At 37.5% G+C, this 15,565-nt stretch overlaps 1 protein-coding gene across 1 annotated transcript in view; it reads left to right on the top strand.

The window, feature by feature from the left end:
• Positions 1 to 514: 514 nt before the first annotated feature.
• Positions 515 to 15,565, top strand: part of TRAPPC8 (trafficking protein particle complex 8) — a gene marked incomplete at its 5' end in the record, with an annotated part of 42,999 nt that continues 27,948 nt past the window's right edge. The window contains 11 exons of the mRNA XM_009871589.1: positions 515 to 604; positions 1,894 to 2,068; positions 2,471 to 2,624; positions 3,583 to 3,670; positions 4,681 to 4,928; positions 6,147 to 6,262; positions 7,589 to 7,739; positions 9,023 to 9,123; positions 10,594 to 10,699; positions 12,497 to 12,628; positions 14,851 to 15,075. Coding sequence (XP_009869891.1) covers positions 515 to 604; positions 1,894 to 2,068; positions 2,471 to 2,624; positions 3,583 to 3,670; positions 4,681 to 4,928; positions 6,147 to 6,262; positions 7,589 to 7,739; positions 9,023 to 9,123; positions 10,594 to 10,699; positions 12,497 to 12,628; positions 14,851 to 15,075 — 1,586 coding nt within the window. The remainder of the gene's footprint in view (positions 605 to 1,893; positions 2,069 to 2,470; positions 2,625 to 3,582; positions 3,671 to 4,680; positions 4,929 to 6,146; positions 6,263 to 7,588; positions 7,740 to 9,022; positions 9,124 to 10,593; positions 10,700 to 12,496; positions 12,629 to 14,850; positions 15,076 to 15,565) is intronic.

Below are 15,565 nucleotides of genomic sequence, written 5' to 3'. Positions count from 1 at the left end.
AGGACGGGAACTACTGTCAAGCCATATCCTAACACTTGCAAAAAGCTTAGGCAAACTGGCAGGATAGAGCTTTGGTAATTCGTAGTTCCTCTACATACTCAAAAATTGATTTTGCTTCTCTGTCAATGCTTAATCCCTAGCGGAGGCAAATTCAGTGACCGTTGGAAGAATTTTTGTTTTTCTCTTTCCCAAGATATCTGTGTTTAAAGGGTTGTTAAATAGTTACTCTAGCAAGGACTGAATACATGTGAGCCTGCAATATTTGGGAAGTTGGTGCTTAAGACACTTTTCAGTTTCACTGGATTGGATTCAAAGTTACTGTTTCTTGCGCTTGTGTGTATTTTAGGTGCTTTCTCCTTAGATTGTTTCCCCTTTTTTTACCCTGCCGTGCAAACCTTGTCAGAGTTGGCAAGCTTCACTTTTAGGTGTAATCTTTCATGTTACCTTTTAATAAATGAGTAAACAGAAGTTTTGCTGAGTATTCTAATTTTTCCTGTCTTATTGTGTATTCCAGCTACAACTCCTTGGTTTGAGTCTTACAGAGAGTGCTTTCTTCAGTCCATGCCTGCATCAGATCATGAATTTTTAAACCACTACGTTGCATGTATCCTTCGAATGTTACAGAACTCTTTAGTGAAGGCTGTTACAGCTGGCTGCAGAAATGTAATGTAGGAGACTTTGGAATTTTGTGATAACTTTTTGTCATTATAATCTGAAATATTTTTTTCAATATGTCTGACTATACAGACCAGACTTGTAATGGAGTTTTCTTTGTCATGAGTGTAATTTTTTTTTTTTTAAATTATATTTTTTTTATGCTGTGTCAAACTGGATTCTAAGGTAAATTTCCTTACTCTAAATCACTTTCTGTTGTAGTTCTTTAGGGATTTGTTGACTGTCCCTTATGTACAGCAAAGGCTTGTGCCTTTGGGATGCACCTGCTGCTTTTTATAAATTTTTCTAGCAGGTGAAGGCAGGGAGGTTGAAGAATATGTTTTGGAAATTGATGAACTTTGAGATGCTTTTGACAAAAAAAGCCTGGAAAGGTACCTAAATGCTTTCACTTTTTATTTTAACCAAAACTTAGGCCTAATTTGCTTGTCTACAGGCAAAATAAAAATATACAGTTTCATGATGTAGTTGGTGTTTAGCTTTACAATAATTATAATGCTGCAGGCTTCATAATGTGCTGTTCCTAACTCTTCACTGTACTTGATAAATTCATGATATGGTAGAACAGGCATGTTCGTAGTCACTAGAGAGAACCATTTGTGCAGAATTAACTTGACAAAATACTGATTCTTGCCTTTGACCTCTGAATTTTAGTAACATTTAAATGAGAGCTAGCTTTTGGATTATCTGAATTAGGGTCTTTGATTTGGTGAATGGATGTAGCAGAGGAGGATATTTCTTATTAATAACCATGTAGTTGCGTTGAGGTAAAAATCTGAATGCTTCTGTGTTTTACTCAGGAGATGTTCTGTATTTATGAATACTGGCTGTAATTACTGCTCAGGTGGTACCTTAAAGTCCTGAATCTCCTTAAAAGTTCAAAACTAAAGTACATTGGGGATGAATTTCAGCTACATGTTTTGTACATCAACAGTTTGTATCAAAAATTATAAGTAATTAGTTAGCTATTATGCTTTGACTTAAACTTGGATCCTATGTCAGAATTGGAGCAAAATTCTGTTTCATCTCATGTTACGGATGTTAGTTAACTGACTGTTTAAATAGTGTTGTTGTTTTTTTTTATCAAGACCAACACCAAATTCTCCTTGCACAGGCGAATTTTACAGGCTTAAACACTGTATTTGTCTGTTTTATTGTATTTTATTGTGATCAGTGTCTGTTCCTGGATTCTTTTGGCAAATGTCCTTAACATGAATTTAGGTATGCTTGTAGTTTCTTCTAGTGAACCAGATCCTGTGGAGCAATTTCTGAAGCTGTCTCAAGAACAACACCGAATTCAGCATAGTAGTGAATACTTATATCCCAAGTGGTTTATACCAAACACACTCAAATACTATGTATTACTGCATGATGTAAGCACAGGAGAAGAACAAAGGTGGGTCTTCTGCCTTCTGTGAACTTACAGATGAACTCTGACCAAAATGTTTGCATTCATAAATTCTTTTGAGATTACACATGCAACAGGATTCATTAACTAGTATGCTATCTATTATCAAGGCAGATTTCCTTAAGTATTATTTTTAGATCTACTTCATATGTTCATATAAAAAGAAAAGAACCAATTCTAGCTCCTTGAGGTAGATGCTTTCTTTGCAAGCTTGCTGAACTAATTCTGAAAGATTCTCAGTTTCAGCCTTGCGTAAGGGACCACTTAAAAATAGGAGAGTTTTCCTTTTAGTCCCTGTGGATAATAGGCTAAAATAGCTTGTTGCAGTACATACTTAAAATAGAATTGATTTGATAGCAAGACAGGGTAAATGTTGTTTTATTTTTTCAGAGCTGACTCCATCTATGAAGAGATGAAGCAGAGGTATGGAACTCAGGGTTGTTATTTGCTGAAAATAAATTCTCGTGTGTCTAATAGAGGAACAGATGAACAGATACCAGATCCTTGGAGTCAATATCTTCAGAAAAACACTATCCAGAACCAGGTATTACAGTATTCTAAATGAAAAATTTTACGGTGCATATAAAAGCCTGCATTAGTCTTATGTATGTTTCTACAGAATGGGCTAATAGGCAGTGAAGATACTTCTAAAATCGCTATGACTTTTTGTGAGGGCATAAGATGAGGCCTCTCTCAAAGAGCTACCCTCTGTGTTAGGTAAATCAGCAGTAAGGAACACTGAATTACTGGGCTGTCTGAAGTAGACTGATGCAAGTACTGAAATAATAGGCTTGCGCTTTATGCCTTAACAGGAGTAAGTTACCTCAGAAGTGTCCTATTCATAATAACTTCCTACCTTCATTTTGATTAACTCTCTTCCCTCTTAAAATTTGAGTGTTTATTTTCAGGTCTTCTGTATTTCACTAAGCAATATGACTGTGTTGTTCTGTAGGAGTATGTGTGGTTTTTCTGGTAACTTCTCACACTCCAGTCTGGTCCGTCATCTGTGAAGATGGCAAATGATAGTGTGTATTAGCTCATGCTCTTGAGGTCAATTTGCCATAGATGTCTGTATTTTGTGCTTTAAGACTTTCTATTCATGTCAACTGTCCAACATAGATGACTTTTTTTTTTTAGTATGAGCTTGTTAAGGAATTGCTTTAGGGAGCATATTTTCAATTCTGTAGGCATGGCTGTGTAAGAGTTGAAATTGCTTGCTTTGGTTGACGGTGAAGCTATTTGAGCAAGCCAGAAGGTACTTACTTCATTTGTAATTCATTTACTTTTCAAATATAACTTTCATCTTTACAGTAGGACAGGTTCTTAAAGCCTCGTAAACTACTGAAGAAATGCATGTATATACCAAAAAAACATACTTTCTTAATAATTCAGTTAACTTTTATTAAAGCTAACAACTGCTTTTTGACCGACTTCTCTGTGTGTGCTCTAGTGTTCATAAAATTCCCTTTTTTTTTTTTTTCCCCTCGCCTTTTTCCTGGCAGGATTGCTATGAAGATTGTCCTTATACTGTTATTTCAAACAAAAGTACTGATCACTTGATATCGGATGGCTTAGACAGTGAAATTAAAGGTATCTTTATAACTTCTATCAAAACATTGATGTGATAGCATTTATAGAGCTGTCTCATGCCTTGGACAGTAATCACTTGAGTGATTTGTTAGGAATTCAAAATAATAATTTTCTAAATGCTCAAAGATAGTGTAACCTGGTATCCAGGAGGGAGAATGCTGTGGTGCTGATCTGCTGGATTGGTGGTAGTTGGTAGATGTATCTTTAATGAGGTGGCTGTTGATGTATTGGGCTTATCTTTTGTGAGATTAAGCATATTGTCTGCAAACTCTGACAACTGATAAAAAGTAACATAGATTTAAATCATTAATTTTTATCACACTAAAAGTTCCAGTTAGTGTGCTCTGATGTAGCTTGGAGGGGGTTTTTTGTCCTTGTTTTTACTTTTAAATCTGGAAATAACAGAGTCATGACTTGGTAAGCTGGCCAGAAGAACTTGCCTTGCAGTTGAGCTCATGGGTAGTAGAGGACAGCAAATGAAATTTGAGTGCAAATAAATACATGGGCTATTTATTTATTTATTTGTTTAAGGCTGCTGCCTTAAAGCATCATCAAATAGGGAAAAAGTGGAAGGTACCCGACACTGTCTTGCCTGACTCAACCCAGGTCCTTCATACCTGACTTGAAAGACATGGGGACACCAAGCATTATGTAGGAGAGCCTGCAGTTGCCTAAAATGTTTTCTGTTAGTATTGTTACTAGTTATCATACTTACGAATTCATTGCACTGTTGTTGAGAACCAAAACCACACACAATTAGCCATGTTGTACTTCCTGAGATTCCCTGAGCTTTCTGTAGAGTTTCAGGAGTGATGTAACACTCGAGTAATGCTCTGCTGCTGTCTGCTCAGCATCGATCTGTAGTGCAGAATAATTGGTGAACAGCTTTGCTTAGCAGAGTTCTGAGAAAGGAAAGCTGCTTTTGAAGTAAATTAATAAAAGTGAAAAAAAAATGAAAATGGTAAAGTAACTTTATACGTACTGGGGTTTTTATTTCTATCTTTTGATAGATGGGCTGTCAAATAACTTTAAGACTCATCCCCTTCAACTGGATCATCCCGGTGGCAGTTTGGATACCAGTGATTACGTGAAGGCTGCTGGATCACTCCAAGACACAAAGAAATCTAATTCTGGAGCACCTCATGGTGCTTGTTTGACACTCACAGATCATGATCGAATTAGACAGTTCATACAGGAATTCACATTTAGGGGACTTCTGCCACATATAGAGAAGACAATTCGGCAACTTAATGATCAGGTCAGTTTACTCTTAACACTTTATGCTGTAATAAGAAAAAACAGTTGGAGTATAAATCCAGTTATCCAAAAATCTGTTTTGAAATTGTAACTTCCTTCTACATCTAACGATTCAATGGTCTTATTGAAAACTGTAAGTAAATTTAAGAGAAATAGCTGAAGTTATCATTTTTGCTTAGTTTGTCTTTTTAAAAAAAACAAACCCCATTTTTTGTATCAACAGAGCTTCAGTGCAAGGTGGCTTCTTAGTGGAAGCCTGAACAGTCTGAACTGTTACCAGAGATATCTGCCCTTGCTCCTAAAATCTTAGTATTTTATCCTTCTGGATCATTCTGGCATGGGCAACAAAATGTACTTTTTGTGGTTCAACCTTTTGTGTTTCTTAACTTTAAGGAATGTATTTTTGTCAATAATTGTCTGCAAAAAAAGCTGCATACTTCAGCTGTTACTCCTTGGCGGGACACTCCAAATCATAAAACTGTTTTGGTCTTAGCAGTTTTTCCAGCTGAATGTTCTACTCTCATACAAGGATTTTTTGGTAGTGTGATAGCTAACATCATGCCTGTGTTGAGTCAAGGACCTGCTTTAGTTATTTCCATCACAGTAAGGTCCTTCCTTTTCCAAGTATTTCACTTCATACATGACCTTAAACAGCTGGAGAAATGAATTGGCATGGAAAGTCATAGTTTTTCTTGGATCTTGGGAATGGTAATTCCCTGTGGAAGTTTCCTTGTTAGTGGACATTATCTAAAAGAATAAGGTTGTGTAGCCTTGCTTGCTGACTAGTACTCTGGACACTTGGAGATGATGTTCACAATGTGGTAACATTTTATGTGAGTGGTGGTAGGAATAATGTTGTCTCTTGAAATGTGTGCTTAGTCTAAGTTTTAGGTTAGACCAATACAGAAATTAGATATTCTCTTAGGTTTTAAACAGATGTATCATTATTTCACATCCTAGGTTTTAAATGTGTGCAGTTTATACCAACAGTAGTGAGCCTTAGCTGACTGAGATTAGAAATTGCAATTCCTGTATTTATTCTATTTCATTATCAGCAATTTGTTCTGAAAGAATGTGCTCTCAGTTATTTCATTTGTATTTCATGGAAAAAGCCCTAGATTTTAGGAAGCCTTCATGAAGTTTGGGGGTTTTATATTAGTTTAACGTATATTAGTATGTTTTTTGCAGTATAGTGCTCTAATTCAGTGTTTTTTTGCAGTTAATATCCAGGAAAGGCTTGAGTAGGTCACTGTTTTCTGCTACTAAAAAATGGTTTAGTGGCAGCAAGGTTCCAGAGAAAAGTATAAATGAACTAAAGAATACTTCTGGTTTGCTGTAAGTAATTTTAGTCCTTATCTTTAGATCTAAACTGAAAACGTACTTTTTTTTTCCTTGGGAGGGGAGTGGAGGGAAAGCCAAAATTTATTTGATGTTCTGCAAAGTGAATTAAATGAACAATATTTTAAAAGACTTTAGTTGGAGAAATCATGAAAAGTACTATACTTAAATATGTACAATAAAGGAGCAAAGGGGGATAAAACCTCCCCTGTTTACAGAGCTGTCTTCCTACTATATTTATAGTGAAGCTTTCTAAGTTATGAAGGATGTACATTTTTAAGAGTAATAGTAATAAAAAGAAGCTGTGATCTGCTGTAAGGGATTTTTGAATTAGTACAAGGTTTTTCTTGGCTTACCTAAGCCAAGCCCCATATATATGTGGTTTTGTTTATATAACTGTGTAATTTACTGCATTTGAGTATTAAGTGTATTTGAGAACTAAATTAAGAGGAATTTCATACTCTTTGCACCTGTATTTTATCCTAAACCCAGGTTTTAATTTTTACTAGAATATTCATTTTGTAGGCTTTGTAGTTTTCCTCTGTGAATGAGGGTGTATAATCTCAAAAAGCACTCTGCAGCTGTCTTAACTACAGATGTCTGAATAGTTCTTGGACATTACCTAGCTAAAATTAATGTCCCTGACACATTCAGCTTTAAATACATATATTCGGTGTCATTTGGATTCACATCCAAGTGCTGTTAACTTCAGCCTTCCGTATCGAACTCATAAGCATGGTTTACTTCCTCTGAAGTCTGACTAACAAGAGTTTGTGAAAATGTATTTGATTTTCACTGAATTGTTTCATAGGTATTGACTAACCAGAAGTTGGACTGATGCTTGCAGAGAACAGGAACTTGCCCAGTATTTTGGAATAAGACATAGGTTTCTTCCAGTGGATTTTTTTCTTCCAAGAAAAATGGGGAAAAATAACTGCAGCCAGGTCAACAATCAAGGGTGTTTTTTTTTTTTTTTAATTCTCTTATAGTTCTGTATAGCTCTAAGTTTAGTATTACTGAGCCATTTCCATGAGAGCTGCATCCTTTTTTCAGTATTTCTTGGCTGAGAGGAGTGCTTGCATTGAATCTTTGTGGAACAGTGAATTCTGTTAATCAGAAAGTAGAATGTGACACTAAGTTTCATGTGGCAAAAAGGAATTAGTGTCACTTCTCTTAGCTGTTTTTTGTGTAAGGCTGAAGCAATGCATTTTTGTATTCCTACGTTGTGAATAGAAATTAAGATGAGAGGGCATGACTTTATAGAGCATGTCTTGCTCTACTTATTGAAATTATGACTTTGAATTTAAATATTTGTATTTATAGGTATCCACCAGAAGCACCAGAGCTTCAAATCCGGAAAATGGCAGACTTGTGCTTTTTGGTGCAACACTATGAACTTGCATATAGCTGTTACCATACAGCAAAGAAAGACTTCTTAAACGATCAGGCAATGCTTTATGCAGCTGGAGCACTGGTTGGTACTTCACATAATATAAACATTCTGTGAACTTTTCCTACTAATCTCTAATATTTGTCTGAAGGTAGCAAAATGCAATCTTTTCCTTCTGCCTCCATATTTATAAAGGTCTTGCCAAATTTGCTGCATATCTTTAGCCAAGTCCTAAAATGTTCTCAAATCTAGTGGCTGCTGTTCTGTGAAGGGAATAAAGGTGTGAAGAAAAATTCCTGAAATGTGAAATATGGAGAATACTAGAATTGCAACCTCCAGCAAAATGTGTATTTAAACTGATATTTCTGATAACTTAGAAACAAGTGTGAAATAATTTCATGATATCTCTTTTGAACTTTGGCAGAGTACTTATTTGCCAGGAAGTCAAGACTATGTCACTATAAATATGGTATAGTGCTTTACTTTAAGATTCTTGAGGGATATAGTTTGAGTATGTCACTGCTGAACTTCGCTGTAAACACATACTTATAACTTTACATTAAAGAGAAATTAATATGTGACTAAAACAATTTTTAGCAAGATAAATGGGAACACTGGGGAAAAATAAGCTTGTTTTAACAAGTGCTAGAAGCTATGTTTTGTGGATCTTAGTCTGCTTAACTTGATAAAATTTGAAACTGCTTTGTAGAACTGTCCCATCTTGATGCAAAGCCTTTACATAAATGTTATTTTTTGTAGTATAGACAGTTGATCTGCATTTGGATAATCTGAAAAGGTATCTTAATTTCTCAATGAATGGTTTGTAGAGGTCTTACGAATTTTTGCAAACTACAAGTCCTTAGTCTTACTGCAGAAGAATGTTGCTATCCTATCTTCCTTCCCTAAGGAAAGAAGTAAAATTTCAGAGTGCATGTTTACTAGTTTTTTCTTTTGAAGCCTAGAATGTGGCTTCATTTAAGCAAAACTCAGAAAACAGTCATCATAATAAAGTAGATAATAGTGCTACTTCATCAGAAAGGTTGCTTCTGCAACAAGAAATTATCTCTTTGATTTATAAAGTAGTACTGAATCAATGCTTCCGCATAGTGTTGGGAGTACTGTCAACTGAAGACGCTTCTGTGAGTGTTTGTAACTCTTGCTGATGTCTGGTTAATTACAAGCAGAGCCATAAATAGGCTATTATTGTATTAAGTCTTTTATCATTTAGCGTGTTGGGTACTCTTACATGGCAGTAACTGATTAGATGAATGTCTTGAACTAGTAGCTGCTGAAAGATATTCCTCAGCAGTTTGAGGTTTGCAATTTTTTGAAAGAACTAGAATGAAAGTACTGATTTTTTCTTGTAGGAAATGGCAGCAGTATCAGCTTTTCTTCAGCCAGGAGCTCCTAGACCATATCCTGCTCATTATATGGAAACAGCAATTCAGACCTATCGAGATATCTGCAAGTATGTTTACTTTTGTACTGATCCAATGGGAGTTGAACAATGTGGTTGCTTAATTTTCTTCCCCTGCACAGTGATAGTGCCAGATGACTGTAAGATCACAGGGTGACAGTAAATTTTTAAAGAATGATGATAGCACTGTCTAGGATTAACACAGAAGGGTGTCTATGCTGTTTTTAAGAGTGCTTATTAAACGTATGTATTAGATTTACCTCTTAAGATTTTGGTAGTGGGTGGCCATAGGGTTGATGTCTGTGAGAAGACAGCAGGAGCTGCCTGCGTGTCAGCCAGTCAATTTTCACCCAGCTCCAAAATGGAGCTGCTGCTGCCCAAAGCTGAGCTTGTCAGCAATGCTGGTGGTCCCTCCCTGATTAACATACTTAGAGGGTAAAAATTGTTGCCCAACAGCTGTGAGAGAAGAGTAAATGAAATAACCCTGCAGTTACCAGGGTCGGTGAGGAGAGAGGGGAAGGAGGTGCTTCCCTGTGTCTGATGGAGATGACCAGGTTATCCCTCTGCAGCCCGTGGAGGACCACAGTGGAGCAGGGCTCCATGCCGCAACCTGTGGAGGACCCAGTGCCAGAGCAGGTGAATGAGCCCTGAAGGAAGCTGCAGCCTGTGGAGCTTTTGCTAGGCCCGGTTTCTGGCAGGAGCTGTCACCTGCGGGGAGCTCACGCTGGAACAGTCTGTTCCTGAAGGACTGTACCCTGTGGAAAGGATCCACTCTGGGGCAGTTCTTAAAGAACTGTGTCTGTGGGAGGAGCCCCATGACAGAGCAGGAGAAGGGCTTAGAAGGCAATGGCAGAAATAAAATGTTATGAACTGACTGCAACTGTTTCCCTGTCCCTCTGCCCTGCTTTGGGGGAGGAGGAGTTAAGAGTTGGGGGTGAAGTTAAGCCTGGGAAAAAGGAGGAGTTGGGGCAAGGCATTTTTTTATCACTATCCTGTTCTCTTACTAATTTGCAGTATATAAATCTTCCCTGAACCAAGTCTGTGTTGCCCATGACTCTAATTGGCGAGTGATCTCCCAGTCTTTGTCTCGGCCCATGAGGCTTTTAATCGAATTTTCTCCCCCTGCCTTGCTGAGGAGAGGGTGTGGTAGAGCATCTTGGTGGGCACCTGGTGCCAGCCAAGGTCAGCCTAGCACAACTTGTATCTGGCTGTTAGGCTTCTCGTTTATCAGACCATATAGTTGGGGGGATCATTTTTATCAGCACAATGCTGTCCTCAAAAATGCTCTTCAGTTTAGACTTCCAAAAAGCTGCTGTTATAGTAGGATAGGACACTTAATGTGTCAATCTGTATGCAGTTGTTTTACAGGACATGAAATTTTATATATTTTACTTCAAGGAGGACAAACAACAGATCATCAATGTGATGTAATATGGAGAAAATTTGTCAGATTTGAGGTGAAAAATTTTCCATGCCTTATTTTGATAAATATTTATTAATACACTTATGGTTTTGCTTTAGGAACATGGTTCTGGCTGAACGCTGTGTGCTGCTTAGTGCCGAAATTTTAAAAAGTCAAAGCAAATATTCAGAGGCAGCTGCTCTTCTGATTCGGTTAACCACTGAGGTAAACACTTTGTAGCTTTTTCTACTCTTGCCCTCCTCCTGTTTGTTTTCTTAGGAAGCACTCCTAGGTTACGCTCTAATTCTTACCCTATGATATTTTCTAGCCAAAGATAGCAAATGAGCTGGTATAAAGCATGAAGTGAAGAAAAGTCTGCTTACACTGCAAGTGAAGAAACTAGTACTGTTGCTCTTTTTCTTTCAAGTCAAGTCACTTGTTTGACTTCTTTCAGTGTGTTAAATGTACATTTGTTATCTTTGGCTTTATGACAGATTTTCTTTGAGATCTGCTTGGGTTATGTATGGGATATTTTCAGTTTAAGAACATGACAGTTTAGCATGGCTTGCTAGAGCCATAATGGTTACTATCCCCCATATGATCAGAAGGTCTCTATAGTTTAAGTAACTGAGGTAGTACTGTAGTTCAGCTGTTATCAGTCATTAAAATCTTACTGTGTTAGTGAAAGCTAGTCTGAACACTTGTAAGTGTTAATTTGTGGAAATTAAGCATGGAATTAGCTTCAAACAGCCCAGACAGATTTAAAATAAGTTGAGCAAGTCTCCTGTGTAGCTTGGAGGAAAGTCTTAACTGGCAGTTAGTTCTGGCTTTGTAGCCAACTGTGCCAAACGTGATGCTTCTGAAACTTTTTCTGAGACAGATGAACCGTGGAATAAATCTGCTTAGTTCTAGAAGTTTCTCTTGAAAGTGTCTCAAGTGTCTATGTAGATTCGTTCATGCCCTTTCAACTTAAACTTGCTACTAAAATTTATGTGAGTAATATAAGTTACGTAAACCAAGAGGAGGGTGCTAGTCTCTTCACAGTGGGGCCCAGTAATGGGACAAGGAGTGATGAATTTAAGCTAGAACATAGGAAGTTCGACCTCAACATGAGGAGAAGCTTCTTTACTGTGAGGGTGACAGAGCACTGGCACAGGCTGCCCAGAGAGGTTGTGGAGTCTCCTTCTCTGGAGACTTTCAAAACCCATCTGGATGCGTTCCTGTGTGGCTGCCCTAGGGGATCCTGCTCTGGCAGGGGGTTGGACTAGATGATCTCTAGAGGTTCCTTCCAACTCCTGGCATTCTATGATTCTATGAAATACTGACTCTGCACAATCATTTTATAACTTTAAATTTAATGTAGTATGCTTAAGGTGCCTTTTGGTAGTTGCAAGGAAAATCTTGATAGAATACTCTATAGGCACCTCAGAATGTATTTGGAGTTTAGACCCATGCTTGGACGTCACTGATAGCATGAAGTTCAATTATGGCAAAATCAAGTAGATTCTGTTCTGATTGGTTGAAGTAATATAGCTGTATCTTGGCATGTGAAGAGAAGGGGATAATAAGAAATTGTACCTTATTAAGAAATCAGCCTGGTTCCTGTGATACAAATTCACTAAGTTCCATTGTTCTATTTTTCTTTTATCCTGTTAAAGCTCATATTTTATTTCTGCCTTTAACATCTGCAGGGAATGGGAGGGGAAAAGGTAGTGGAGTGCCTCAGGTCATGATTAGAAACTGTAGCCTGAATAACTGAAAAAGCAGAAAATATTTCTTTTGTCACTCATACTGAACTAGTTGATATATACATCTTTCCACTGGAAAAACATACCAGTGTGTTTGATCTTGAACATTATACATGTGACAAAGGGAGAAATACTGTGTCTTCTTATATGCATACATATGCACATAATATTTGTGTATAAAAGAATCTTCAACTTCACACTTTGCATTAAGACAAGGTCATGGTTATCTTTGTATTTACCTTTGAGACTGATTCTCCTTTTTGCTTTTAAACAGGATTCAGATCTTCGCGGTGCACTTCTGTTGGAGCAGGCAGCCCATTGCTTTATAAACATGAAAAGTCCCATGGTTAGAAAATTTGCATTTCATATGATATTGGCTGGCCATAGGTTTAGTAAAGCAGGCCAGGTAAGTGTTATCTTTCTGTATGGAAGATATGCCTAGTATTTGATACTTCCAGCAAAAAATGTTAAATGTGTCATTAGGGTGGAAAAAGATGTCTGGCTATCGACACTTTTGTGTTAGTCCAAAATACTCAGTTCTGATTTTCTGAAAATGACTTCTGCATTGATTGGCTTAGTCTTCTACTTCTGTATTTGAAGCGATGCTGAAGATCATGGGCTTGAAACTTAGGTGCTGTGTAGTTTAATTTCTGGATATGTTTTTATACACAATGAAATGCAAGGCTCTTTATTTGCATAAGGGAATATTTTTAGTCTTGAGAGAAGAGTGAGTGAAGGATTTGTTCAACTCTTAATTTTTTTGAATAATAGCAACATATAGGTATATTTTTTTTTCCTGGTGCCTTAACCACATGCTTTTTAGTGGAGGTGCAGGTGTGCGAACAGGTAGTACAAGAAAAACTAGAGCATCTCTTTATTCCTGCTTAGACTTAAGTAGCAATTAAATCAATACAAATAAGATTGGGTTTACTTCTGTTCACATTCCTGTGCAGGCAACTCTAACTGTGGTAAATAAACTCCAAGTTTGTTGGATGTAACTTCCGTGCCTTTATTTCGGCCTCAGTTGTGGGTTAGACTCTCCGAAGATAGCTTGTGCTTGAGTCCTGCCGAGGTGAAATCCCTGGAGTTCAGTTTTGGGACTATCCTTGAATACAGTCAGTGTCAGTTTACTGATAAGCTGCAAACCTGTCCTAGAAATAAAGTTGTGCTGCAAATCAATGATAATGGAGAGCCCAGGCATCATAATTCTGTTTGAAACAAAGCCCTGTGGTCCTGGGGGAGGGATGTTCTTTCACCCCAACCTGGTAAGGGCCAAAGAAAGTCTTGTATTCTTGGCTTCTATTTTAGACATCATAGATGTGAAGAATAGTAGCACTATTTTCCAATTTTCCTTCATTTTCTTAATGCCTTGGCTTCCCTATCGTTATGACAGTGCAGTACTGATGTAGCGATTGATAGTAGGTTTATTTATTTATTTTCTGTCTCACTCTGGTGCCTTGGATGGTGAGACACTGCAGCGTGTTGCCCAGGGAAGCTGTGGAAGTGTTCAAGGCCGGGTTGGATGGGGCTTTGAGCACCTGGGTCTAGTGGGAGGTGTCCCTGCCCCATAGCAGAGACATGGATGATTTTTAAGATCTCTTCCAACCCAAACCATCCTATGAAAAGTGCATGCATTTTGCAAAGCGTTGACTTTGTCTTCATGTAACAACTCTCTTGTGCATCTAATTCTTGCAGAGTTTCCAGGTTCCAAGGAGCGCTTTCTCAATGTCATAGTAAATACAGGGTTGTTTATTCATCTTGTTTGAGGCGCTAGAATTCTACTGAAGGCAAGTCAGACAGGCTACTCGGCTGCATACTGTAGTAACACTTGAAACGTTCCTAGTATCTGCTAACGTTAAGGAATTAAAAGCTTTTGTTCTGTCATCACCATACCAATTAGAATATATCTTAGATTATTCCCATTGCCCCTCTAAATAAGGGAATGCTTTTCCCTTTTTTTAGAAGCTGCCTTGCCTGGATAGCGAATGCCTAGGCAGATGTTCAATACCTAGACATGGGATTGAGTACTCAGGTCCTGACGTATGTACGAGAAAGAAACTGTGGAGCTGATTTGTAGATAGATGTTCTGCTCCCAGTGGCTCATGCGATTGGTAATTTTGTTTCATATGTGCCCTAGGGCTGTGTTTGGTTGTCTTGCCTTGGTTTTGTTCCTAGAGTGTCCGCTAAACAATAATTTACTGGAAGTGTCACACTGAAAGTTCAGTTCCAGAAGTGAAATTAAATGTGTTAAATCTACTTTACATCCTGAGGCTTAGCAGTAGAGCTCTGTAGACTTTAGCAGTCAGTCCTAAAGCAACACAGAACACTATTTTAGAAGTAGTCTGCTCTTGTTATTTGCCTTTTTAACTTGCTGCCTGATAACACTAGTTTTTGAAAACACAAACTTAGTCTGCAGACTAAGTTCTGTACTGTAGGAACCAACACTTCTGTGCTTAGATTAATGTTGACCAGATGCTATGAAGGTATAATTCTGCAAATATTACACTTTGTGTAGTGGGGGGTGGGTGGTAAAAATCTCAGTAGCTTTTCTGACTTAGAATCTTCTTAATAATGTAATTATGATGAGTCGTTCATGGGATTGAGAAACTGTTTGTGTTTTTCTTGCAGAAAAAACATGCCTTACGTTGCTACTGTCAAGCCATGCAGGTTTACAAAGGGAAAGGCTGGTCTCTTGCAGAAGACCATATTAACTTCACTATTGGTCGCCAGTCCTTTACGCTTCGTCAGCTCGACAATGCTGTGTCTGCTTTCAGGCATATTTTGATCAATGATAGTAAACAACCTCCAGCTCAGCAAGGAACATTTTTAAGAGAATATCTTTATGTTTATAAGGTAAATGACTTTTCATTTAATTTATTGCTTGAGTAATCAGTAATTTTAGTACCAGTCACTTTCTATTAAATCAATACATGATTTTCATACCTGTTTTGTTCTAGGGCTGTTTTTCTTGTTTAGTTGATGTGTTTGTTTTTTCTGAAGCAAAAAATTAATATGCTGCATCTCATGTGTGTTAAGTGTACTTTCACTGATGGGTGTTAGTGTAACTCTTGTATGTATTTTTATTAAGTAAAATGAGCTCACTCTTTTGAGGTTCATGGCTGAACTGCAACTTCTCATAGCTCAGTTTCGTTTAGAGGAAGTGGATCTATTTTGTTTTGTTATAATTATTTTTGATACTTTTGATAATAAACATTTAATAAGGACTAGGTGGCTCAGTCACCTTTTCTGGTACTACAAAGTACTCCTCATCCATGTGGTAGTGAGTTTGATTTTTTGATACAGGTTTTTATAGATCAAGTGACTCGAGTCAGATTCAAGTTTC

The sequence above is a fragment of the Apaloderma vittatum genome, unplaced genomic scaffold (assembly GCF_000703405.1).
Source record: "Apaloderma vittatum isolate BGI_N311 unplaced genomic scaffold, ASM70340v1 scaffold36866, whole genome shotgun sequence".
In the NCBI taxonomy this organism is placed as follows: domain Eukaryota; kingdom Metazoa; phylum Chordata; class Aves; order Trogoniformes; family Trogonidae; genus Apaloderma; species Apaloderma vittatum.
This window is presented reverse-complemented; position numbering and strand designations above follow the sequence as displayed.